The 27,680-nt window shown below is 43.7% G+C and overlaps 1 protein-coding gene and 1 pseudogene across 2 annotated transcripts; one reads left to right on the top strand and one right to left on the bottom strand.

Moving 5' to 3' along the window:
• LOC311113361 (endonuclease V-like) lies at nt 1-27,680 on the top strand (the record flags this gene model as incomplete). Its single annotated transcript, XM_084156575.1, has 6 exons — nt 1-44; nt 7,326-7,497; nt 11,402-11,536; nt 16,332-16,371; nt 16,550-16,662; nt 27,621-27,680. 6 exons carry the CDS (start codon nt 1-3, stop codon nt 27,678-27,680), a joined length of 564 nt encoding a protein of 187 aa, XP_084012701.1.
• On the bottom strand, nt 8,273-9,137 carry LOC311113333 (UDP-glucuronosyltransferase 2C1-like; annotated as a pseudogene). The gene has a single exon. The product of its transcript is annotated as a UDP-glucuronosyltransferase 2C1-like (transcript).

The raw sequence follows: 27,680 nt of genomic DNA, 5'->3' as shown, positions 1-27,680 counted from the left end.
ATGTCTATTCTTCCTCAAGAAGAATTGATCAAGAAATGGGAAAGGTCAGACACGTTTCTCCTCTCAATTTGACATAATAAAATGGCTATATGTAAACTGTATTTCACAGCTACTCACAGCGAAAAGGAGCACGCGCTGCTCCTCCTCACCTGTGTCAAATTGTCATTTGATTAGAACACCACAGACAGGTGTGACAACTAGCTACTGTAGCTCACATAATTTGCTAGCGAAACAGTCCACCCCTGGTAGCTACAATTACAGTGCTTTCTAGCTAGTTAGTATAAATAAAGCCAGACATTACAGTATAAAAAGTAAGGGTCTCAAGTTCATATTCAACCAGCCAAGAGGCAGAACAGTTGTCTGGCTTGTGGAGCAGTGGCAGTCAGTGCCATTTAAGATGAGGGTGGCCTTATTTCTATTACAGCATATTGGATGACTGTCATTCATATTCCATTCACCCAGTTCAATGTAACAGCGATAGGTTTAGGCTACTACATGATACCCATCATGAGATTGCTTCCGTTTAAGAAACGTTTTTCAACAGAAACGGCGGAATGAATACACCCCTGAACACACAGCCACGTTGTATTCCTTCTCGCATCCATGCGTTCTCCTCCTCTCACTTCATCCCTTCGCGTGTGGACTTCAATGCACAACACATTAGCTGTATGTGACCAGGCAAAAAAAAACTTTCCAAGCCAAGCCGCTACACACAGCCTACATCGTCAGTAAGCAGTTACACCGGCAGGCCCCGGTGGCAATAAATTAGTAAAACCAAAAGCTTACCTTGACTTGGAAGAGTTCCAATGTTGTGTTGGATAGTCATAGCCAGCTAGCTAACATAGCATCCCTCTGTTTGAGAAGGGTGTTTCAGTAGGCTAAACTAGCTAGCTGCATTTGCTGAATTTGTTCAAAACTGTTCATCTGTTGTCTTTCTCTCTCTTTGAGTCAACTACTCAGCACATTTTATGCACTTCAGTGCTAGCTAGCTAGCTTTAGTTTATGCTTTCAGTACTATATTAATTCTCTGATCCTTTGATTGGGTGAACAACATGTCAGTTCATGCTGCAAGAGCTCTGATAGGTTGGAGGACATCCTCCAGAAGTTGTCATAATTTCTGTGTAAGTCTATGGAAGAAGGTGAGAACCATGAGCCTCCTAGGTTTTGTATTGAAGTCAATGTACCCAGAGGAGGACGTAAGCTAGCTGTCCTCCGGCTACACCATGGCGCTACCCTACAGAGTGCTGTTGAGGCTACGGTAGACCTTTGCAAAATAGTGTGTTTTAATCAATTATTTGGTGACGTGATTATATTTAGTATAGTTTTATGTAAAAAGGATAACTTTTTTAATGTTTTACCATTTACATTTTTTATGAAATTCACTGAGGAGGATGGTCCTCCCCTTCCTCCTCTGAGGAGGCTCCACTGACACGGAGGTATAGCTCATAACTTTTTAATCAACTTCCTTTTAGACATTTAGCTAGCTAACAATTTGTTGTCCTCCCCATTCCACTCTCCACTGTCATGAGTCCACTAGCTTCTGACATATGGCTATCTGATACACAAGTTCAGGGCCAGCCCTAGCTTTTTGGGGGCCCTAAGGGATAGTTCTAAGTTTACTGGGGGGGTTGCCTAATTTTGTATATTTCTTTGCTTTTGGGAAGGTTGGGGCACAGGGTAGCGTAGTGCAGAGTGGTGTAAAGTACTTATAGTGAGGGAAAAAAGTATTTGATCCCCTGCTGATTTTGTACGTTTGCCCAATGACAAAGAAATGATCAGTCTATATTTTTAATGGTAGGTTTATTTGAACAGTGCGAGACAGAATAACAACAAAAATATCCAGAAACACGCATGTCAAAAATGTTATACATTGATTTGCATTTTAATGAGGGAAATAAGTATTTGAACCCTCTGCAAAACATGACTTAGTACTTGGTGGCAAAACCCTTGTTGGCAATCACAGAGGTCAGACGTTTCTTGTAGTTGGCCACCAGGTTTGCACACATCTCAGGAGGGATTTTGTCCTACTCCTCTTTGCAGATCTTCTCCAAGTCATTAAGGTTTCGAGGCTGACGTTTGGCAACTCGAACCTTCAGCTCCCTCCACATATTTTCTATGGGATTAAGGTCTGGAGACTGGCTAGGCCACTCCAGGACCTTAATGTGCTTCTTCTTGAGCCACTCCTTTGTTGTCTTGGCCGTGTGTTTTGGGTCATTGTCATTCTGGAATACCCATCCACGACCCATTTTCAATGCCCTGGCTGAGGGAAGGAGGTTCTCACCCAAGATTTGACGGTACATGGCCCCGTCCATCGTCCCTTTGATGCGGTGAAGTTGTCCTGTCCCCTTAGCAGAAAAACACCCCCAAAGCATAATGTTTCCACCTCCATGTTTGACGGTGGGGATGGTGTTCTTGGGGTCATAGGCAGCATTCCTCCTCCTCCAAACACGGCGAGTTGAGTTGATGCCAAAGAGCTCCATTTTGGTCTCATCTGACCACAACACTTTCACCCAGTTCTCCTCTGAATCATTCAGATGTTCATTGGCAAACTTCAGACGGCCCTGTAAATGTGCTTTCCTGAGCAGGGGGACCTTGCGGGCGCTGCAGGATTTCAGTCCTTCACGGCGTAGTGTGTTACCAATTGTTTTCTTGGTGACTATGGTCCCAGCTGCCTTGAGATCATTGACAAGATCCTCCCGTGTAGTTCTGGGCTGATTCCTCACCGTTCTCATGATCATTGCAACTCCACGAGGTGAGATCTTGCATGGAGCCCCAGGCCGAGGGAGATTGACAGTTATTTTGTGTTTCTTCCATTTGTGAATAATCGCACCAACTGTTGTCACCTTCTCACCAAGCTGCTTGACGATGGTCTTGTAGCCCATTCCAGCCTTGTGTAGGTCTACAATCTTTTCCCTGACATCCTTGGAGAGCTCTTTGGTCTTGGCCATGGTGGAGAGTTTGGAATCTGATTGATTGATTGCTTATGTGGACAGGTGTCTTTTATACAGGTAACAAACTGAGATTAGGAGCACTCCCTTTAAGAGTGTGCTCCTAATCTCAGCTCGTTACCTGTATAAAAGACACCTGGGAGCCAGAAATCTTTCTGATTGAGAGGGGGTCAAATACTTATTTCCCACATTAAAATGCAAATCAATTTATAACATTTTTTGTTATTATTCTGTCTCTCACTGTTCAAATAAACCTACCATTCAAATTATAGACTGATAATTTCTTTGTCAGTGGGCAAACGTACAAAATCAGCAGGGGATCAAATACTTGTTTCCCTCACTGTAAGTAAAAATACTTACTACTTAAGTCATTATTTTGGGGTATCAGTACTTTACTATTTATATATTTGACAACTTGTACTTTTACTTCACTACATTCCTAAAGAAAAATATGTACTTTTTACTCCATACATTTTCCCTGACACTCAAAAGTACATCTCTGGTCATCTCTACTGCCTCTGATCTGGCGACTCACTAAACACAAATGCTTTGTTTCGGAATTATGTCTGAGTGTTGGAGTGTGCCCCTGGCTATCCGTACATTTAAAAAACATGAACAATTGTGCCATCTGGTTCACTTAATATAAGGAATTTGAAATGATTTATACTTTTACTTTTGATACTTAAGTAAATTTATGCAATTACATTTACTTTTGATACTTAAGTATATTTAAAATTTAATACTTATAGACATCAAGGAAAACGCTGTGTCTGGTGCAAACCCAACACCTCTCATCACCCCGAGAACACCATCCCCACAGTGAAGCATGGTGGTGGCAGCATCATGCTGTGGGATGTTTTTCATCGGCAGGGACTGGGAAACTGGTCAGAATTGAAGGAATGATGTATGGCGCTAAATACAGGGAAATTCTTCAGGGAAACCTGTTTCAGTCTTCCAGAGATTTGAGACTGAGACGGAGGTTCACCTTCCAGCAGGACAATGAACCTAAGCATACTGCTATAGCAACACTCAAGTGGTTTAAGGGGAAACATTTAAATGTCTTGGAATGGCCTAATCAAAGCCCAGACCTCAATCGAATTGAGAATCTGTGGTATGACTTAAAGATTGCTGTACACCAGCGGAACCCATCCAACTTGAAGGAGTTGGAGCAGTTTTGTCTTGAAGAGTGGGAAAATCCCAGTGGCTAGATGTGCCAAGCTTATAGAGACATACCCCAAGAGACTTGCAGTTGTAATTGCTGCAAAAGGTGGCTCTACAAAGTATTGACTTTAGGGGGGTGAATAGTTATGCACGCTCAAGTTTTTTTTCTTTTTCGTCTTATTGTTTGTTTCACAAAAAAATATATTTTGCATCTTGAAAGTGGTAGGCATGTTGTGTAAATCAAATGATACAAACCCCCCCAAAAAATCCATTTTAATTCCAGGTTGTAAGGCAACAAAATAGGAAAAATGCCAAGGGGGGTGAATACTTTCGCAAGACACTGTAGCTGATAGGCAGCGGAGAGGCCAGGTGAATCATTGCGCATGAAAGAACACTTAAGACACGCAGCTCAAAAAGCTCCCTACTGATCTTGTTTAGGCCATACAAATGTAATTTACTATATAACGGATGCCCCTCTTCACATTTCTCAAAATAGAAAAAAAGCTAACATAAAATAATGACTAATTTAATTCATATGAAACTATTTTTTTCATGCTGAAACAGTCCATTTTCAATGTTTTTCCCCAAAAACCTTCCTAATGTTGACTGCAAAGTAGGCCTACCTGGCAGAATGATATCATTATCATTTGTATCAATGGGGTGCACATTTGTTTTGCATACTCTGCCATCATATGTGCAGTAAAGAAAGCTGACAGAAACGCCGCTAGCCTAACACAAATGTACTGTGACTAAAACTCAGTTGGGACATACTTTCATGGTGCTCTCCAACAGCTGACACTAATATAGTGGATTGGGGGGGTACTCTAACTGTGACTCAAACCCTGGTCCCTGGTCCCTGTCATTCCAAAACCATTATACTGTCACAATCCTCGCTATATGAGCCATGATGAGGGGTGGCAGGTAGGCTAGCGGTTAAGAGCGTTGAGCCAGTAACTGAAAAGTCGCTGGTTCGAATCCCCAAGCCGACTAGGTGAAAAGTCTGTCGATGTGCCCTTGAGCAAGGCACTTAACCCTAATTGCTCCTGTAAGTCGCTCTGGATAAGAGCGTTTGCTAAATGACTAAAATGTAAATGTAAAATGTAATGATACAATTCCTATCAAGTGGAGTAACCGTATTGGCACGATCCCATAGGGTGTTTTCCTTTCACGCCAGAGACCTTGGTGTTAGAAGTGGGATGGCGGCCGTGCGGCCATCGGAACGCACGGCTCAGATGTGCTAGGTGGCTGGGTAGTCGAAGCACAGCGACGTGCCTTCAAGTACGGAGGGGGCAGTGTAGCAAACCTCAATATATGAGCCACGTTACAATTCCCAGCAACTGGGTTAACCCTATTGGCACGATGTTTGTCTTTCACGCTAGCGATCTGTGTTGTATTCCCTGCCCAACCGTTCGCTACAATACCAAAAGGCTAAATTCTCTTGGCTAGGTTGCTAGGTGTTGTAGAAATGTTGTTTAGTGTTATTACAAGGGGTGCAAGTTCAATTACTTTTTTACATTATTTTTTGCTGGCTCGCCACACTTTAAAAAGTAAATAATCTGTTATACAGTTAATTCAATTTGTATGGCCTTAGGGACATAATTGTTTTCAAGTGAGAACAATTGAGTACAATTCTACTATAGACTGTAAACTGGAGTGAAAATTTCATTGGAATAATGGTGCAAAAGCCCTGTTATTTGAATGTTTAATTCCATTTGGATCAGTTGTGGGTCTACTCTCAGATTATAGAGTCTAGAAAGGCACAGTACAGGACAGTCGGGCTGTATTTTTACTTCTGATACTGATGCACTGTCTGTTGCTGATCATCATTCTCCCAAGTCGTCCTATATAGTGTAGCGACATAGTCCTATACTCCCAGTAGGCCCAGTTATTCAGGAAAGCTTAACACGCGTTCTGCCTCCTTTTCCGATCCGAGCGGCTATTCCTCGACCTAGAACCTAAGGCTTCAATATAGCCTAAATATTTGTCATTTAACTTTTAAAATGTATGACCTTTTATGTGTGGCATAAACACACAACCCGTCACAATGTTTTCATCTGACTAGGCTACTTCAAAAGTCTCCTGTAACCTACCTGCGAACGTTTATCCACTCCACTCAAATATAATTCCAGCATCCAAACTGCACACCGGCCATTCAATCAATGGCAAGAGACATCTGTTACAAAACATCAAACATTTTAATGACATTCGTAGATTGTCAAGCCAAGCCTTTGGTACTGAGTAGGGAGGGATCTATTTTCTGTTTGTCGAGATTGACATAATCTATTGGATTGTAGTGTTGAAAACGTAAACCACGATGAAGTCGGTAATCGGTATGCAGTTATGCATTACTTATTGGTTGTGTGTGGTGCAATGGCACAGAAACTTGTTGGTGGAAAACGTTGCATATGTTTTATATAATTAAGTAATGAGGCACGAGGGGGTGTGGTATGTGGCCAATATATCATGGCTAAGGGCTGTTCTTACGCATGATGCAACACGGAGTGCCTGCATACAGCCCTTAGCCGTGGATAAGAGCGTAAATGACTAAAATGTAAAATGTATATTGGCCATATACCACAAACCCCAAGGTGCCTTATTGCAAAGGGAGGGTCATGTGAAAATGCGTCCGAGGGCCCTAAGCGATCACTTATGTTTAGAGCCAGCCCTGCACAAGTTGGTGTTTTGAACCCTATGAACTGTGCGCATGGGATACCACATAACCACATAACCATGTAAAAGGTCTGAATGTAGGCATAGTTATCCTTGTTCAATACTGGACAGCCCTGGTGAGGTGCAGGTAGGGTTGTCGTGGGAGAACAGTAGTAAGTTACCCTATGACACCAGTAGAGGGTCACAGCAACTGGGCAGGTGAGGTGAGACCTTTCTGCAAGAGAGTAGTTTCCTGCCAACAGTAACTCTGGAATGCTGCCAGTATAGGCTACCTCTCTCAGCCACTGATTTGTGAATCTATTGTGACCGTCACTGATAATGGTATCATGTCCCTTTTCCCAGCGCCGCATCCTTCGTGGATTTGTGTCTGACAGTAGAGATGTAGATGCCAAGCTGATGGTGTATGGGGACCAGTGCTGTAGAATGCCTCATTACTAGTAGAAGTCTTCATCCACTGTTGGCCGCTCCAAATTTGCTCCCTACCTCTCCCCCTTGGCCCTAACCCTTTGTTGTTTTTTATCACCCTCTCTCCTCTCTCTCTCCTAGTGAACAGGCCAGCCTGAGGCAGCAGGTGGTGGAGGAGGACACAGAGGATTGGCAGAGAAGTCCAGACTTCACCGGGCTGGAGAGGGTCGGTGGAGTGGACCTGTCGTTCATCAAAGGAGATGACGTCAACGCCTGTGCCCAGCTAGTGGTACTCAGCTACCCAGACCTAGAGGTAAGGCACTGACTTGGACCATTTCTATGCTAATGCTAACCATGGGCTGTATCTTAATGCTATAAATTGGTTTCCTTTTCTCCTCTGCCTCATAGGCACTGTTTGAGCATACTGGATGAAAGAAAGATGGTGTTCTTTTTGTATTTCACCTGTATAGCTCTTCTGTATTAGTGTGGATCAAGGAAAGGAGACAAGGAAAGGAAGTGACTTGAAGGTATTGACATACAGGCCATGTCTGTTCAGTCATCCTAGCAGTTTGTGACCATGAGTCTTGCCTCAACTTTTCATTGCCTCTATTTTTCATTCTTAACCGTTCCACTCCCTCTATTGGACCCGACCCTAATTCTCCATCAAGGGCTGTCAACACATTCTGTAACACAACCCATCATAATTAATGATATTTGCCAGCTTGTTTTGTTGATACATGGACCAATTTTGTTGTAATGTTATTATACTAAGGCTAATTAAATGTTCCCCAGTCAGAGCAGACACAATCATTTACCCAGAGTCTCTCCCATTGGTTTTTATTGGATTTATTCACGTCATAAGCCCAAACAATTTCAGTATAGCCAAGAGCCACAATTAGTTTTGACAAATTGGCTGCTTGAAGTGAAAATAGTGTTGAATATCCAAGGATGAATATTTGAGTAATTTTCTGAATTACAGTAATTTGTGTGACATTCACATGACAATTAACATAGAAGATTGTAAAATACTAAATGAAAATTCTGACAATGACAGGCATTTTTGCAGTGTTACAGCCACTCCTCCTCAATCAAGCGCAGGTCAGCAGCTTCTTCATGACGAACTCGATCCAGTAGACGGCCCTGTCCAGTGGCTTCATGGGATGGTCTCTGTGCAGTCTGGAGAGCCTCTGCATGTTGGACTTGTAGGCCCCATTGTGGAGAACTTCCTGCAAGCCCTGAAGAAAGATCCCTCTATTAAAACTGCCGATGTCTAAATCCTTGGCGGCTCCTCTCTCTTCCAGCCGGAGAAGATTGTCAAATTGTCTTGGAACAGTGGCAAACCCAACACCATGGTAAATGGCCTCCTGGACACCATTTGTAACCCCATGTGACACAAATGCTCTGATCTTGTCATGACCAAGGAGGTCAGACTGAGGCAGCCATTTTACCAGGAGGGTATTGTTACCCATAATGGAGGGCTTGTCGCTAACATGTTTCCACATTACTTTCTGAGGCATCTGGGAAAAGGCAGAAGCAATTTCAGTGGATACATCCCTCGTAAGCCTGACTAAGGATCCTAACTACATTATAACGACCCCATGTTCTCCAGAGCTCTGAACAAACTCTTCTAGCTCTGTGGAGAGCGGTTGAGCAGGCTTACAGTAGAAGCCACCAATGTGTACAATGTTTGGCATAGTTGGACGTGGAGACTCGAAAACTAAATCTGAGCGAATCAACCATAGGTCAGCTGAACGGAGCGATGTGTAATAATATCTCGGCCAAAGTATTTATCACAAAGCTCATCATAGTATAGATCGAACTCTACAATTTCCTGGTAAACCATAATACCATAAAACATATTTCTGAGCCTCTGTAAGAAATATCCTCCGATAAACCTGATCTAAAAACTGAAACAAATGACAATGGTGAGGGAGAAATAGCAAAATGGGCCATACCAGCTGTGGTTCAACGAGCGCTGTCAACTTAAGGCAATCTAATAAAATGCGCCAGCAAGACTCCCCCACCCCATGCAGGATCTGTGAGCACAATGTCATACCTCGCTTCCACAAGGCTTTTCATGTGTTCTTTATCCTCAACCATTGCTCTTACCGTACCACACATACTTTCTTGAATCTTTGAAAGTGTATCAACATGAGCATTTTGTTCTCTGAAGAATTTCATAAGAAATGTATCCTCTCTGTGTATTTGAAGGATTGTTTGCACAAGTGATATAATGGAATTTTATCATGCCCGCCTATTGTTGGGATGCTTATCAAGGTGTATAGTAGGGATAGGCAACTGTAGATTCAGATAATTTTCTATTTATCAGAGCCGTTAGGTTTTGTACCAGAATCAGTCTGGCTTTAAAGGGATAGTTCTGTGAAATTATATATTTACATTTTAAAAAAGGAAAACCCGCACACTGAAAAAAGACAGGCGACAGGCTTATTTATTTTTCATATTTGCAGTGAAACGATCGTAAGCACTTAAGTCAAGGTCGGTCACCTGTCGTTTTTCAGGGTGCGGTATATACTCTTGTTTTTTAATGCTCGTTTCTGCCAAAACCAGCACCTGGTCCTAGACACACTGCTGTGCACAAAAGTTTCTCTTTCTTTGTTTATATATTTATATATTTGTATATACAGTGAGTTTCAAAAGTATTTGGACAGTGACATATGTATTGTTGTTTTGGCTCTGTACTCCAGCACTTTGGAATGAAATTATACAATGACTATAAGGTTAGTGCAGACTGACTGTCAGCTTTAATTTGAGGGTATTTTCATCCATATCGGGGGAACTGTTTAGAAATATCAGCACTTTTTGTACATAGTCCCCCCATTTTAGGGAACGATTAATGAATGAATCGTGAATAATGATGAAAGTTACATAGGCATAAATATCATACACCCCCCCCCAAAAAAAATGCTAACCTCCCCTGTTATTGATAATGGTGAGAGGTTAGCATGTCTTGGGGGTAAGATATATGTGCGTCTGTAACTTTCTCACTCATCATTATTCACGATTCATTCATAATTATCCGTAATCATGGTAGCATCCACGTGAATGTAGAAGTGTTCAGAAACATTTTCTATTCTTATTTACAATAAAAGTGACTCCAAAATGACACAATACATTATTTACCAATAATTTCTATTGGCCATAAAATATTCTGAAACATAACCAAAACAAACTGGAAATGCATCCAACAAGTTTGTAGAGTCACAAGATTGCCTTCAGAAAGTATTCACACCCTTTGACTTTTTCCACATTTTATTGTGTTACAGCCTGAATTTAAAATGGATTAAATGTAGATTTTTTTTACTGGCCTAAATACAATACCCCATAATGTCAAAGTGGAATTATGTTTTTAGAAATGTTTACAAATTAATAAAAAATGTAAAGCTGAAATGTCTTGAGTCAATAAGTATTCAACCCCTTTGTTATGGCAACCATAATAAATATTTTCAAGCATAGTGGTGGCTGCATCATGTTATGGGTATGCTTGTAATCATTAAGGACTGGGGAGTTTTTCAGAAAAAAAATAAACGGAATGGAGCTAAGCACAGACAAAATCCTAGAGGAAAACCTGGTTCAGTCTGCTTTCCACCAGACACTGAGAGATGAATTCATTTTTCAGCAGGACAAAAACCTAAAACACATGGCCAAATCTACACTGGAGTTGCTTACCAAGAAGACGGTGAATGTTCCTGAGTGACTGAGTCACAATTTTGACTTAAATCTACTTGAAAATCTATGGCAAGACCTGAAAATGGTTGTTTAGAAATGATCAACAACCAAGTTGACAGAGCTTAAAGAATTTTGAAAAGAGTAATGGACAAATGTTGCACAATCCAAGTGTGGAAAGCTCTTAGAGACTTACCCAGAAAGACTCACAGCTGTAATTGCTGGCCAAAGGTGCTTCTACAAAGTATTGGGTGTCAATACTTAAGGAAATTAGATATTTTTGTATTTCATTTTAAATACATTTGCAAACATTTCTAAAAACATATTTTCACTTTGTCATTATGGGGTATTGTGTTTAGATGGGTGAGGAAAAAAATACATATTTAATCTATTTTGAATTCAGGCTGTAACACAACAAAATGTGGAATAAGTTTAGGAGTATGAATACTTTCTGAAGGCAATGTATTAGATATAACACGGGCACACATTTATGCCGGTGTTCTCTATTGTCTGTTCCCTGTGCCCACTACCAGCTGCTGTATGAGGACAGTCAGATGGTGACCCTAACCGCCCCCTACATCTCAGGGTTCCTGGCCTTCAGGGAGACCCCCTATCTGCTGGAGGCCCTGCAGCGCCTGGAGACGACCCAGCCCAGCCTGCTACCTCAGGTCAGGGACTGGCCACACACACACCCTGGCTTATCATTGGCATTGGAGATGTTGCAGTTTAACTGACTTAGTTACTGTCATACTCCGAGAACCCGAATGTCTCAATTTTGTTGAAACTAAATATCACTCTGAAATGTCTCAGACTAATGTCTAACTTTTGTTGAGACTAAAGGTTAGTACAATTTCATTGAAAATTAGTACAATTTCATTGATGTTGTCGGTTTGCTGTGTCCAACTGTTTAACTGTTTACCTCAGCTATCCTATCCCCTCTAACTTCCTCTCCCACGATGTGACTCCAGTCAGCTTTATCATCCATTCCTTCCCACTCTCCTGTGTTAGTCACAGCCCACACAAATCACTCATTCCCACTTCAAGTCGGGCCCCTGTCCACACACACACACGCAAAACACCTCTCCCACGCAAAACACGCGCACACTACCCTCATGGATTTATCACTGACATTTACCCATTGGCACTGACAGACCAGTACCTGCTGTTTTATGTACAGCTCCTACAATGATTTCTTTATGATTCACAGAAGAAATATGCCTGTACAACCACCTTGGCACTGTAAGAATTCACTGAATGAGCGGTTGGCATTGTTCAATACATCCATCCAATAAAATCTCACTAGGTTTTGTGAAAACTCTCCTTTAGTTAGCCTGTAATGAAGAAAGACATTATGCTAAGTACAAGGGACAGCAGAGAGCTGCTTTGAGACTTGCTCACAGTGGCAGCTGGTGAAAAATATTCTCGGTGGGGCTGTGCCATACTTTTTTTTTCCTGTAACCATCGCGATATATTTTAACACAAACTGCAGGACAGCAGTGCTCAGTGAAACATTCAGTAATTATTTAATGCCAATATTAAAAAGTTGAGGCATTCTTACACAAAAACATATTACACAAACCCAAGCCTTTCATTTGCATTTAAAGTGAACTTTTCACCATTGGTAGTAAACAGGCAATGCAACAGGCATGCTGTCAGAACAGAGTGGAAAGTGGACAATAACATGAAATTATTATAAAGTTTATAGGAAATCTTACACTGTATAAAAGGATGTATAATATAGAAATGAATATCAAGTGGATGAACTCAAACCTTTGACTGGAAGAATAGCATACAGTATTTTATGATCATACTAAATGTGACTAATTGTTAATGTGCTCCAGAACTGCAACAATTAATTGATACAAAACAACATATATACAGTAATATTAGCAAAGACACTATTAAGACTTTCTAGAGTACCATATATAACTGGATTTTTTATGCTAAGGTCAACTATATACAAAGAAACATGCGGCCAGAGCTGCTCTGTGTGTGTGTGTCTGTCATCTTATTTGTACAGGAATTTTGCCCGTCTGTCCTTCTGAGTGGCAAACCTCTCAATGACCCTTTGATTAAAGTCAGGAATGTCCCTGACAAGTTTCTTCTCCATGGAGAGCATGGCCAGAGCGTTCAGGCGATCCTGTGTCATGCTGTTTCTCAGGAAGGTCTTGATCCTTTTCAGTGTAGAGAAGCACCTTTCTGACTCAGCAGTTGTCATGGGTGTGGTGATGAGGATCTTGAGGAGGCTGGCAGTCTCTGTGAAAGTGCTCTGAAGGTTGTTCTCCATGAAGAACTGGTACAGGGGCACTGCACCACTACAAGCCTTGAACTCACTGTTCTCATAGATGAGGGACAGTTCGGTTTTGAGCTTGGCCTTGTTCAACATGGGGTACGCCTCCACGGTTGTTTCAAGCGCTGTATCGGGGAACTTCACACTGTGTTGTGGGAACAACTCTCCGTGCAATAGTGTTGCGCTGATGAGGTGCTGGGTGAAGGAGAACCTCTCTTTGGCATGACTCAGGATGGTATCACATACCTGTAAAAGATACATCATCAGCTTTAATTTGCAATTAAGCTATTTTGATGCAAGTGATCCTGACTGACACATGCCTATGTCCAACTCAAGTATATGATTACCAAGGTGCTGATTGTTCAGGGTTTTGGCTACATACTACCAGGCCTGAAAAAAGTTCTAGGGGGAAACACTGACAATTACATCACAACTTACCTCTATAGCCAACCTCTGTTGTTCTCCTGGTCCCAGCATCCTCCGTCGCTTGATGGGCTGTTGCTGCTCGTCAGATGCGCTGTCCCCACACAAAGAGGGAATTGAGGCCCTGGGTCCAAAAAATAAAGTTTAATTTGATAACTTGCAATCAGACTTCTTAACTCACTGTAATTCCCCCTCAACACACAACCAGTGACTTTATATATATATATATATATATATATATATATATATATATATATATATATATATATATATATATATATATATATATATAGACAGACAGACAGACAGACAGATAGTGTGTATATACACACAAACTATGTCTAGTAACTGCTTTTAACCTGTGATGTACATAATTAACTGATGTTATTACGTTTTAAAGCCTTTTTCTATTACATTTGTGAGAGGGATGCAACATCATTTTGTTCTGCTGTGCACTTAGCAATAAAGTTAATCTTCAATAACAACTAGGCCTCTTCTAGAAATTGACCTGGTGGACACCTGAATAATTATTACAAACTGTGTAGTACTTTCCTGCATTATTATCAACGTCTGATTGTGTCTTCTCTTTCCTTTTAAAATACTAAAACAAATATAATTGTGACGGCTCTATGATAATCACTCACTTTGATGACCAGACACATTTAGGCTTTTAAACTGTTGTAAGTGAACTATTCATCTTTCTAACAACATCTTTATCAGCCAATAGTAAATATAGTTATTTACCTGATTGTTAGCATGCTGTCTGTGAACCTCTGGACAAGTGCTTTAATGAAGACAGGGTCGATGTTCCTCTTCTGCAGCTGGCTGAAAAGCATGTCCACATTTGGCATGATCTTGTGGAACAGTGCCAGGAAAAAACAGAAAGCCTTGTCTTCGAGCATCCTCACAAAGTCCCCCGCCTCTCTGACAGTCGGGGCATCAAAGTTCCCAGAGTCTCTGATGGTCTGGAAACACGTTAGGAGGTCATCCCTGTACTCGTACACAGTGTTTACAGCGCGACTGTGGAAGTTCCACCGTGTTGTAGAGGCTCTGGGGAGTCTATGCGCAACCACTTCGTCAAGCACGGTGGTTCGCTTGGGAGACCTGGAGAAGAAAGCAGAAAATCCTGCAAGGTCGGAAAAGAAAGTGCCGATCCTGGGGATGCGTGAAGTAGCCTGCTGCATGATGAGGTTCAGCTGATGTGCATAGCAGTGGACGTAGTGCGCATTTTCGTACACATCCACTATTTTACGCTGCACTCCGCCGGTGGCTCCCCTCATCACACTTGCTCCGTCGTAAGCCTGGGCAATAAGTTTGGCCTTTTGTCCATGTGAGAGTATGGTGCTGAGCCTCTCCAGCAGCGCTGTAGCGATGGTGTCGGCGGTTGCGTTCTCGATCAAAATGAACTCGAAAAAACGCTCTTGGACGTTACTTTTAGCATCGATGTAGCGTATCACAAGCACCAACTGGCAGTGGGTGGAAACGTCAGTCGTCTCGTCAGCTTGAATGGCGATAAAATCAGCACTCTTTACTTCCTCCAGGATGTAATCCTTAAGCACTGACAGCATACAGTCCAACAGCTCGTTCTGTATGGTCTTTGACGTGCCCTTAAAAACGGTAGCTGTCTTCAGGTGCTCCTCCAGCACACTGTCGAGGGAGGCAACAAAATCCACTAAGCCCCGGAAAATGCCGGGGTTGTCCGAGGAGTCAGTCTCCTCGTGCCCACGCAAGGCCAACTCAAAAGCCCCACAGAACTTCACACAATCGATAATTTTGGATAGAATGTGCCTGTTTTTATCCACCTCCTCATTGTGTTTCCTCACCGCAATCCTGTGGCCGTCATCCAGCTGCGTAGCAATGTTCACCCTTCCTAATACAGCTAGCTTTACAGAGTTGTCCATGTGTGCCCTGGTGTTCTCATGTTTCTTTACCTTCTCTGACAGGTGCTTCATATCCCTCACTCCGGTACCTGTCCATGCTGAATCTGACCCCGTCGTTTTAAAAAGCAAGCACGGAAAGCAAAATAAAGCATTAGCATCAGTGCACCCAGCTAGCCAAGCCTTCCTGGTGTACCAGCTACGGGAGAAGCCGCGCATATACTGCTTCCCTTTCTCGCTAGCCTGCTGTCTGATTGAGAGGTCAGGTTGATCTGGGCCCAGCTCTTTCACCCGAACTTTCTCTGACAAAGTTCTCCTCTCAAACGGATCTTGGAGGAGAGATTTCACCGAGTTAGGGTTGGGTCTTGGAGGAGTAACGTTTGCGCTCGCCATTGTCGTCTAGTAAAAATGGCGCCACTGGAGCCCGGTCCTTATTTTATCAGGGGCGAGCTTGGGGCGATAAAATAATCGCCCTCCTTGGATTCGATTTAAGATCGCTGATTGGCTACATTTTATGTCATACATTCATATCTTAAATTAGCAATTGGCTTAACTGCTACGTAGACCCGCCTCCTCGGAGCACTTTCTGTATCGCCCAGAGCTGACGAGGCGTTTGACAGGCAGAGGAAAGGTTGCGAATATGATTTTCTATCATATCTTACACATATTACTGTGTGCATTCCATATTTCAAACACACAAATATTGACATACTGATGTTTTTATTATTATTATTATTATTTTTATTTATTTTTTATTTTATTTTTTTAAATAATTGTATTTAAGGGGGCGGCGCCCTAGCGCCCTCTATCGGCCAGCCGCCACTGCTTGCTCATCTCTCACACGTTGCTTCTTTCTGTATCTGTCCCCAATAGGTGGTCTTGGTGGATGGGAATGGTCTGTTCCACTACAGAGGTGAGTAGTGGAACGGGCTACATACTGTCTACTGATAGCATTTACTACTAACAGTAGCCTGCTATATACTTGCGTTCTCAACCAGCCTGTTAAATAGGATAACGCATGAGAATTCAGACTTAAGCTGGTTGTGACGGTCACGTCCCATACTATACATATGGGGTTGTCTTTTTTCCAGAGTTTGGCCTGGCGTGTCACCTGGGAGTTCTGTCAGGGCTTCCTTGTATAGGTGTGGCCAAGAACCTCCTGCAGGTACAGGGTGTGGAGAAGAGCGAGGAACACCAGTCACAAGTGAGAGCTCCACCACTCACATTTCACACTACTAGAGACCAAAATGCTGAACAGATAAACACATTTTTGAGGAGGGGGGAATTGCATTGAATCAAATTACTAATTTCCATTGATTTAATGCCCGTAAGGGCGGGGTGTCGCTAGTTATATTTAATTAGTTTTTCGTTTTTACAATAATTAACTACACTACTCAAAAAAATAAAGGGAACACTTAAACAACACAATGTAACTCCAAGTCAATCACACTTCTGTGAAATCAAACTGTCCACTTAGGAAGCAACACTGATTGACAATAAATGTCACATGCTGTTGTGCAAATGGAATAGACAACAGGTGGAAATTATAGGCAATTAGCAAGACACCCCCAATAAAGGACTGGTTTTGCAGGTGGTGACCACAGACCACTTCTCAGTTCCTATGCTTCCTGGCTGATGTTTTGGTCACTTTTGAATGCTGGCGGTGCTTTCACTCTAGTGGTAGCATGAGACGGAGTCTACAACCCACACAAGTGGCTCAGGTAGTGCAGCTCATCCAGGATGGCACATCAATGCGAGCTGTGGCAAGAAGGTTTGCTGTGTCTGTCAGCGTAGTGTCCAGAGCATGGAGGCGCTACCAGGAGACAGGCCAGTACATCAAGAGATGTGGAGGAGGCCGTAGGAGGGCAACAACCCAGCAGCAGGACTGCTACCTCCGCCTTTGTGCAAGGAGGAGCAGGATGAGCACTGCCAGAGCCCTGCAAAATGACCTCCAGCAGGCCACAAATGTGCATGTGTCTGCTCAAACGGTCAGAAACAGACTCCATGAGGGTGGTATGAGGGCCCGACATCCACAGGTGGGGGTTGTGCTTACAACCCAACACCGTGCAGGATGTTTGGCATTTGCCAGAGAACACCAAGATTGGCAAATTCGCCACTGGCGCCCTGTGCTCTTCACAGATGAAAGCAGGTTCACACTGAGCACATGTGACAGACGTGACAGAGTCTGGAGACGCCGTGGAGAACGTTCTGCTGCCTGCAACATCCTCCAGCATGACCGGTTTGGCGGTGGGTCAGTCATGGTGTGGGGTGGCATTTCTTTGGGGGGCCGCACAGCCCTCCATGTGCTCACCAGAGGTAGCCTGACTGCCATTAGGTACCGAGATGAGATCCTCAGACCCCTTGTGAGACCATATGCTGGTGCGGTTGGCCCTGGGTTCCTCCTAATGCAAGACAATGCTAGACCTCATGTGGCTGGAGTGTGTCAGCAGTTCCTGCAAGAGGAAGGCATTGATACTATGGACTGGCCCGCCCGTTCCCCAGACCTGAGTCCAATTGAGCACATCTGGGACATCATGTCTCGCTCCATCCACCAGACTGTCCAGGAGTTGGCGGATGCTTTAGTCCAGGTCTGGGAGGAGATCCCTCAGGAGACCATCCGCCACCTCATCAAGAGCATGCCCAGGCGTTGTAGGGAGGTCATACAGGCACGTGGAGGCCACACACACTACTGAGCATCATTTTGACTTGTTTTAAGGACATTACATCAAAGTTGGATCAGCCTGTAGTGTGGTTTTTCACTTTAATTTTGAGGGTGACTCCAAATCCAGACCTCCATGGGTTGATAAATTTGATTTCCATTGATAATTTTTGTGTGATTTTGTTGTCAGCACATTCAACTATGTAAAGAAAAAAGTATTTAATAAGATTATTTCATTCATTCAGATCTAGGATGTGTTATTTTAGTGTTCCCTTTATTTTTTTGAGCAGTGTAGTTAACACATTCTGATGGATAGCACTCAACTGAGATCTCAATTGACATTGGACTACTGAACTGTAGCCCAACTACAGTATGGCTGCATTTGAACAAATGTCTGACCTCCAATGTCAAGCTTTTGTCAAGGTTTTCTTCTCATCCTCTTCTGTTGTTGACAGACTTCACTTACCATCCTCGGGGGTATGGTCCCTTTTCCTGTGGCTGTATTATGTAGTAGAGAACAAGAAACCTTGACTGAAAAAATACAAAATAATTATAGGCCCACGGTTTTAGTGTTCATTTAATCTTCATGAATCATTTATGTGGGATCTTGTCTACCTTTGTGCTCAATTTTTCACACTTAGTCGGACTGTAGCTGTAATGAAATTGGAGTACAGAGAGCTCAATGCATTATTCATCATTCTATTGTGATCACATTTTTTTAAGGTAGTGTGTTTTCTTGCCTGGATCTATTGTAATGTTTTATTGTGGGATGTCACAGTTTCTCTCCCTAGTGTTTCTGTGGCTTGAACAGTAATTATACAAGTCGAGCAAAAACCTGTTGGTGAAAACCGTAAACCAGCTCTTATTGAAGACAATACTGGTGGGAGAAGTCTCCAATAAATATATTTTTTAAAAGCAATTTAGCAGCAATTCGTATTATGCAAATGTACCTTTTGTTTCGTTGTGGAAAATTGCAATCCAAAGTCACAAATAATTACATTTTAAGGAAATGAATTGCATGCTTCAGGCTTGCAACAGAGCAGTGCAATAGTGGGATGGTTTGGTGTCTGTAATGACTGATGGAGGGGTGATAGTAATGACAGAGGTAAAGGAGGTAAGGGATTCACTCTCTTCTGATGAAGGATTTGGAACGAGAGAGAGGGAGACTGACAGACAGACATGGCACTAATATGACTAATGTGACCACAATGCTAACAGATTTCCATAGTAAAAGGCCATGGGAGTTTAGCGCAGTACCCTGAACACACGCCACCAGCAATCAACTGCCAACGGCTCCACACCCTAAAAACTCGATTACCAGGCAATAACCGCAGCTCAAACGGTCCCCACGACGCACATCTATGTTAGCGTAGCGCACTAATCTTACATAACGCTTTTTGAAAAAACCTCGATGTCCCTCAGCTCTGCTTTAGCTCTAACGGCTGTTCTGTTTAGACTCAGATTAGGTTTCCACTGGCACTGTTTATGACCAGAGAAACAGGTTGCGGCTCCCAAGTTAATTAGATCTCTCTCAGGCGACTCTTAACGTCTCACAGACGATAGCGATAGCATAAGCCTCGCTAACCAAACTACTGTAGCCACCGTGTGGATTGCAGTGGCTGAGATTTCTGAGCTGTTGAGACAATATCTGTCAGTTAGCTACTGTTAGCTAAAGCGTTTGCTCTTGGCTAGTCTTTCATTAAGGTATAAGGTAGCTTTTAGCCATCCAGATACATTTCCCTCTGGCTTTTAGCTAGCGACACTCCAGTTATTTTAAATGAAACAGTAGAACACCTCTCATCTTGATTTTGATACTTGGCGTCAGGGTCTGTTTTCAAACGATGACTCACTGCAGATTGTAGAATGATAGATGTGACATCCCTGACTTCAATATTGCTTAGATACTAGCGTAGCGTTAAACCTGTGTGTAATTGTGTGTGTAATTGTTTTTGCTCATTAATCACATCAATGCAACATGAGTCATATTTGTTCCTCCAACTGCTCTCACCTGAAATTAGATTAGGGGAATATGTGTTCATACATCAAGAGTAAAGGAGATGTCAAAGATACACACAGACATCCAATGTGTCTCTAGGGTTTCGAAATGTCCAACTCTTTTGTAACATTGCGATGACGATCAAGAGGTTTACTGTTGGACGATTAATTCAAATCCAATCAAAATGTCAATTTAAACATCGCAATGCAATTTACTTGAATTGTTCATGGGATTTAAACATGAAGGCGTTTATAGAAGTTCCTGTAATCATGGAGCCTCTGTTGTCACGGTGACATCACATTTCTGTCTCCCTGTTACCCCCTGCGTCTTATTATGGGCTAAAGGTTTGTATGGACATGCCACTGGTCTTCTCCCATTGTGTGTGTGTGTGCATGTGTACTTGTGTGTTATGCGTCACTGCAACACATTCAGGTGTACAGGCCATCAGTGGTTCTATTGTGTGTATTGCCAGGGAGTGACTCACGGAGGCCTGTTGAATGAGAGTGCTAGATGGATAGAGGCTTCAGTCCACTCACACGGCAGCTGCTGCCCCCGCCTGCTGCTCTGTGGCTGAAATTCCTCTCTCTGTCTCTCTTGTCCTCTCTTTCTTTTGCTCCGCCCGGTTTCCCAGTCTCTCTCTCACTCCTTTCACTCCTTCTTCTCTCTTTTACTCTCTCTGCAACTGCCGTCTCTCAATATCCCATCATTATTTTTCCCTCTCCCTGTTCTCCCAGACCCGCACTCTTTCTCCCTCCTCCTCTTCCTCTCTGGCACTGAGTCAAACCACTGTGTTATTGATGGTTGGCCTGTCTCATGTCCTACTGCTGGGCGGCTGACACAGACACACTGGTCTCCTAGACACCACCAGATGGGCCCTACCTGTCCTGTATTATAATTAGTTATAGTGAAATGGTTTGGACATCAAAGCTTTCATTAGTTCAAACCCTCATCATCTCCAATGAGACACCTGTTACAGCATCAGACTTGGCAACAGGGATGAGGATGGTTCATTTTGATCTGAATGTTTCTCAAGCTGATTGCAGGATCTGAGAGCTCTGTCATATAAACAGTGCATCATCCAATATGTGAAATATCCGATTTTTAGCTTTCAAGTTTAAGGTCGAGTGAAGACGGGATTGTGCAGTGTTTCTCGGACCGATGACTCACACTATCCTATGCACTTCAAATGAGATATACACTACATGACCAAAAGTATGTGGACACCTGCTCGTCGAAAATCTCATTCCAAATTCATGGGCATTAATATGGAGTTGATCCCCCTTTGCTGCTATAACAGCCTCCACTCTTCTGGGAAGGCTTTCCACTTGATGTTGGAACATTGTTGCAGGGATTTGCTTCCATTCAGCCACAAGAGTATTAGTGAGGTCGGACACTGATGTTGGGCGATTAGGCCTGGCTCGCAGTCGGCATTCCAATTCATCCCGAAGGTGTTCGATGGGGTTGAGGTCAGGGCTCTGTGCAGGCCAGTCAAGTTCTTCCACACCAATCTCAACAAAACATTTCTGTATGGACCTTGCTTTATGCACAGGGGCATTGTCATGCTGAAACAGGAAAGGGCCTTCCCCAATCTGTTGCCACGAAGTCGGAAGCACAGAATTGTCTAGAATGTTATTGTATGCTGTAGCATTAAGATTTCCCTTTACTGGAACTAAGGGGCCTAGCCTGAACCATGAAAAACAGCCCCAGACCATTATTCCTCCTCCACCAAACTTTACTGCCAGGTGGTGAAGCGTGATTCATCACTCCAGAGAATACGTTTCCACTGCTCCAGAGTCCAATGGCGGCGAGCTTTACACCACTACAGCCGACGCTTGGCATTGCACATAGTGATCTTAGGCTTGTGTGTGGCTGCTCGGCCATGGGAACCCATTTCATGATGCTCCCGACCAACAGTTCTTGTGCTGACGTTGCTTACAGAGGCAGTTTGGAACTCTGTAGTGAGTGTTGCAACCGAGGACAGGGACGATTTTTACATGCTTCAGCACTCGGCGGTCCCGTTCTGTGAGCTTGTGTGGCCTACCACTTCGCGGCTGAGCCGTTGTTGCTCCTAGATGTTTCCACTTCACAATAACAGCACTTACAGTTGAGCGGGGCAGCTCTAGTAGGGCAGAAATTTGACGAACTGACTTTTTGGAAAGGTGGCATCCTATGACGGTGCCACGTTGAAAGTCAATGAGCTCTTCAGTAAGGCCATTCTACTGCTCGACTGTATACACCTGTCAGCAACGGGTGTGACTGAAATAGCCGAATTCACTAATTTGAAGGGGTGTCCACATACTTTTGTGTATATAGTATATTACCAAGGAGGGAACAGGACAGCTACTAGCATGTTGCCTTGTGAGAAAGACAGGAACATGGCTGACAGGGCTGTGAAGAACATGTCAGGGTCTCATCCTCCCCTCAAAGAAAAGAGAGACCGAGGAGATGGGAGAGAGAAAGACAGACGGATAGGCTATTGCAAGAAAAATATACACGCGCACAGACAGACAGACAGAGAGAAAGTCAGACGCACAGACGGACAAACAGACTGACTGAAAGTCTAGTAGTGTGCATGAATATAGGCACAGGCATCGTTTATGCATTCAGGAAGAGGGACAAATTGGAACGTGTATGTTAATGAGGTGTTTTGGGGCACCGGAAGTAGGGATTTGGTTTGACAGGTTCGGTTAAGCAGCTGGGTATGTAGACTGCACATGTTAGATGGGTTGGGGACCATACTGAAGCAAAGTGATTTTAACTAGGTTGCAGCAGCACCTGTTCAGAGTCGAGATCACCTGTCGAGATCAGACTGAGGGATTTTCTTTTTCTCAGGTTTAGGTCCAGTGAGGAGGAGAGGAGGAGAGGACCTAAACCTGAGAAAAAGAAAATCCCTCAGTCTGTCTGTTAAAAGAGAGAGAGAGAGATGAAAGAGAAAGATGACATCATGGTTGGAGTCTGCAGTGAAGAGTTGGTGGTGTAGAGGGCTGAAGGCAGTCAAGGCACTGCAGCAGAGTCTGTATGCACAGTGCGTTGAGTGCGGAGGAACACACGCTTTTACACTAACATAATCAAGCTCTCCATCTCACCCACTCACGCTCATATACACTTTTAAACTCTCATAGACTCACTGTAACAAATACACTCATTCATATTAATATTATGCACACTCACTTGCTCATACACTCATTCACGCACACATATTCTTGTCAGTCACTGAGAAAGCGTGAGACAGCGTAGCCCATTGCAGACACTCAACCTTTTCCATGAGTAAACAGTCTTAGAGCCCTTAGAGGAAGATTGACAAGTGTGTGTCAATAACACACACACACACTCCCCTCCTCCTTTCCTAATAAGGCCACAAACAAAGCTAATGGACAGTAGGAGTCCTTTCACCTAATGATGAGAGAGGCCAGGCAGGCCCTACAATGCTTAACACCGCACCATTCACACACTCCCAGTGGACCCTGTGTGTGTGTGTGTTCGTGTGTGTGTGTGTGTTTGTGCGTGTGTGTGTGTGTTCGTGCGTGTGTGTGTGTGTGTGTTCGTGCGTGTGTGTGTGTGTGTGTGTGTGTGTGTGTGTGTGTGTGTGTGTGTGTGTGTGTGTGTGTGTGTGTGTGTGTGTGTGTGCGTGCGTGCGTGCGTGCGTGCGTGCGTGCGTGCGTGCGTGCGTGCGTGCGTGCGTGCGTGCGTGCGTGTCGCACTTGTGTGTGTGTCTACGGCCACATCTGCTTGGCTGCTAATTATCTCCGGACAGCAGAAATCCATACTAACTGACAGGAAGACATGAACTTGTTAATGGACAACAAGGAAGTAAAGCCATAACAATAGTCTACTCTACTACCGACACTCTCTTTCCTTTAGGGAGGAAGGACTAGGAGGACTCACCAGTGTAGTTGATGACTGCAGCTGAGGAACATCGCCAGTGTTGTGGCACTGACCATTGCCAGTCAGTTATGGCTAGTAATAGTAATCAATTCAATTTAGTAAAGCTTTATTGTACCCAAAGGGGTGAATTGTTGACAAGACAAAGCACAATGATGTGTCCAGTGTCGCACAAAGTCCTGCAGACAGGGTAACGACGTTAGAAGGATAGACTGGTGAAAAACGGCTAAAACGAACAATGCCTTGCTTCTGTAGTGAAATAGTCGTTCTATTCAACAGTAAATATGTACCGAAAGGCAATATTTCTTATGTAAAATTTACCTCAGATTATAAATGTCATGATTCTGGTAGTAGTCCGCAACTACAGTAGGCACTCCACTCTGGGTGGCCGTTCTAGTTCTACCCTAACTCTATGCCTATATCCTGGTTGGTTATCTGCTCTGCTCATCACACCTGCCCTGTAACATTGTGTTTCCTCCAGCCCTGAGAGCCCTGAGCTGAGATAAGCATCCATTACCCTGCTCTGCATCTGAATCAACAGGAAATGCTAAAGCAGCGCTGCTGCTCCCCAGGTTGTTGCCGTAACAAATTGAATTTCAATGTGAGTGATTGTTGCAGGTAGCGTTAGCGGTAGGCCGTGGTGGGTCTTTGTAGACGGAGGTAAAGGGATGCTGATGGTCGTTTTGTGTGCCGGTGTCCCCGCTGAGACTCTGGCTTCTGTGTTTGTTTAAAGGGAAGGCTTTTATCTGTTGTGGGCGTCTCTCTCTTCCTACTGCAGCAGCTACACACACAGACTGCTTACAGAAACTCTATTGTGTCTCTATCACTCCCTTTGTTAATGTGTGTGTGTGTGTGTTTGTGTGGGAGCGTATGCCTGTCATATTTCTCACCATCTGTCTGTCTCTCTCTTTCCCTCTTTCTTTCTCTCACTCTCCCTCTTTCCTTCCCTCTTTCTCTCTCCCTTTCTTTTTCTCTCCCCCCTCCAATCTCTCGCTGTCCTTCCCTCACTCTCTCTCCCACCCCCTCTCTTCCCCCTTTCCTCTCCTTAATAATTAAACCCCACAGAGCTTTGTGTTTCTGTCTGTTGACACTAACACATTAACAACATCCACCCACCCAAACAAACCCAAACACATTCAGTCTACTGCAGACCTGGGTTCAAACACTATTTGAAATCTCTCAAATACTTTGAGCATTTGTTTGAAGCCTGCCTGGAGATGGGCGGGAATAATTTTCTTGGACTATTCTATTGGTCCATTGAGCCAGTCAAGCTCAATCAAGCCCAGCTTTGAAATGATTTCAAATAGTATTTGAACCCAGGTCTTGTATCCAGTACATTGCATCTCCTCTCCTCTATGGAAACAAATGACATTGCAGACGCAGAAAACACACAATGCAGGAGAGAGGCGAGACACTAACTATGAGGAATTACACCAGCAGAGTCATCACACTAACTTCTGTCCTCTTCCTGCTGTGTTATCATAGAGGGTGGATGGGGATTGAGTGCGACAAATGTATCTCACTGAAGGTGGTTAGCGTGGTTAGTGCATGCCGTGTGTTCTACTGTAGCGGGTGATCAAGGTATATGGTCAGATTTCTTGACAAAGGCTCGGAGATGTGACTCAACATTTGACTATTTACTTGAGAGCATCGTGCCCAAGTGCACCGTGTGTCCAGCTACCGTCTTATAAGGTATTTGAACGAGCCTACACACCGCACAATGTGCATTTTATCCCTGATCAAATATCACCAGTTATGAATATTTTGTCATATGTGTGAAATATTGCGGAAATAGTTCATAGTTCATATTCATAATGTTGCAGAAAAATAAGTTACTTTGAATGAATTCACTCTGCAGGTGTGCTTTCCCCTAGTTTCCATGGGAACTTTCTTTCCGTCAGTGGAGGTGATACTACTGTAACGTTAAACGGTGCTGCTTGTTGAAACCCTCAGGTTTTCTAAATGTTAATATATTTCTGTTTGACATTTTCAGCTTGAACCAGAGACCCAGTCCCACTGGAGGAGTAAAGTGAGGGAGAGGGATGGAGGGAGAGGGATGGAGGGAGAGGGATGGAGGGAGAGGAATGGAGGGAGGAAGAGAGGGATACTGTAGCCAGACAAACTGCTGTAGGGCTGCAGGGGGAGAGCAATAGCCGTGCCTCAGGCCAGAGGAACGAGGCCAGGGACCAGAGTTAGAGTTAGAGAAAGAGAGTGAGTGTGTGTCTGAGTGTGTGTCTGAGTGTGTGTCTGAGTGCGTGCCGCATGTGCGTGCGTAAACATGTCTGCATGCATGTGTGTGAGTGTGCATGTGTACATGTTTGTGTGAAATGGTGCCAATGCCCCCTGCCATGTGCCACAACTGAGCTGTGACGGCTCAGTGTCCACCTGTGCACCCACACTGCCAGTCCTGTGCCCAGTGTAAGAGCTGGAGACTGGTGGACAAAGCTTCAATCAGGCCCCTTCCTTTCTGTTGGCTCTACCTTTTCCCTCACCCTCTGTCAACCACATGCCAATGCATCATCCACATCTCTCTCTCTTTCTCTTTTCTTTTGCTCCCTCATTCTCTCCCACATCCATCCAAAGCAGTGACAAATCAGCCGAGTGTTGTCTCTGTGCTTCGCTGAGTGCTAGGGGAAGTTATGATAATGAGGAAGTTGGAACCCACCTGTTATTTTAGCTGTCTCCGTGCCGACAGCTACTGGAGCCGACTCCAGATGTATCAAAGTTCAACACTGGTCTTTTATGCTGATTTTGTGATGTGAAGTTTTTAGGGGTATTTTAAGATCTGTTTGAGTGCGTGTTCTCTAGGGTTGTGAAGTTTTTGTGTGTGTGTGTGTGCACGGTGTCTGTCTAAGTGCTAGCGTGTGTGTACACATGTTTTCATACGGGTGCTGGGTAATTCTAGGGGCTTTAGCTGCAAATGGAGTGACTCACGTCCTTGCTGATTGATATAGAGAAGAAGAATCCCCAGTGGAATTCACACACTGACGGTTCTCATTAAGGTAACTGACAATAGGGCTTTACCAAGGCCACACATTCATTACCAAACAAACACATTCTAAACCCCCTTTCATTCTAAATCCTCATACCTACCTTATACCATCCATGACTTATAGCTAAAGCCCACACACACATGCACACATACGCATAGAAACACACACACACACACACACTTACAGCTAAAGCACAACCACACACGCACAAACAAATCCCACACACACAAATCCCACACACACACAAACCACGACTCTTACTGAGTCACGTAGCAAGAACAAAGGCTGTTCGGAAATCAAATAAACAGTTCTAGATGAGTTTTTAAAGCAATTTGATGGATGGATGGTTGGCATTGTCATGTGGAGATGAAGTATGCAGCAAGTCTTTGGGAGGGGTTCTTGTTGTTGATTTGTTTTAGGCTGCTTTTTTCCAATCCTATGCGGGGGAGGACAGGGGATCCTAAGTTGAGAAGTGTAGTGTCATAACTCAAACATTCAGGGAGATCTTGCATTGTCAATGAGATATTGCAGAATACGTTGGTGTGGTTTTATGCCAGTGAGAAGACGAGGCCTAATCGGTGTTGTTGACGGCAGCAGAAGTTAACCCCTCTGCTTTCTTTTTGGGATTGCAGGCAGACATGCGCTCCAGAGAGTACCTCCGTGTCCACTTCCCAACTGCTGCAGACACCTGA

Source organism: Coregonus lavaretus, assembly GCF_964263955.1.
Source record: "Coregonus lavaretus genome assembly, chromosome: 40".
Taxonomy (NCBI): Eukaryota; Metazoa; Chordata; class Actinopteri; order Salmoniformes; family Salmonidae; genus Coregonus; species Coregonus lavaretus.
Note: the sequence above shows the minus strand (reverse complement) of the source record. Positions and strands in the feature narration are given on the sequence as shown.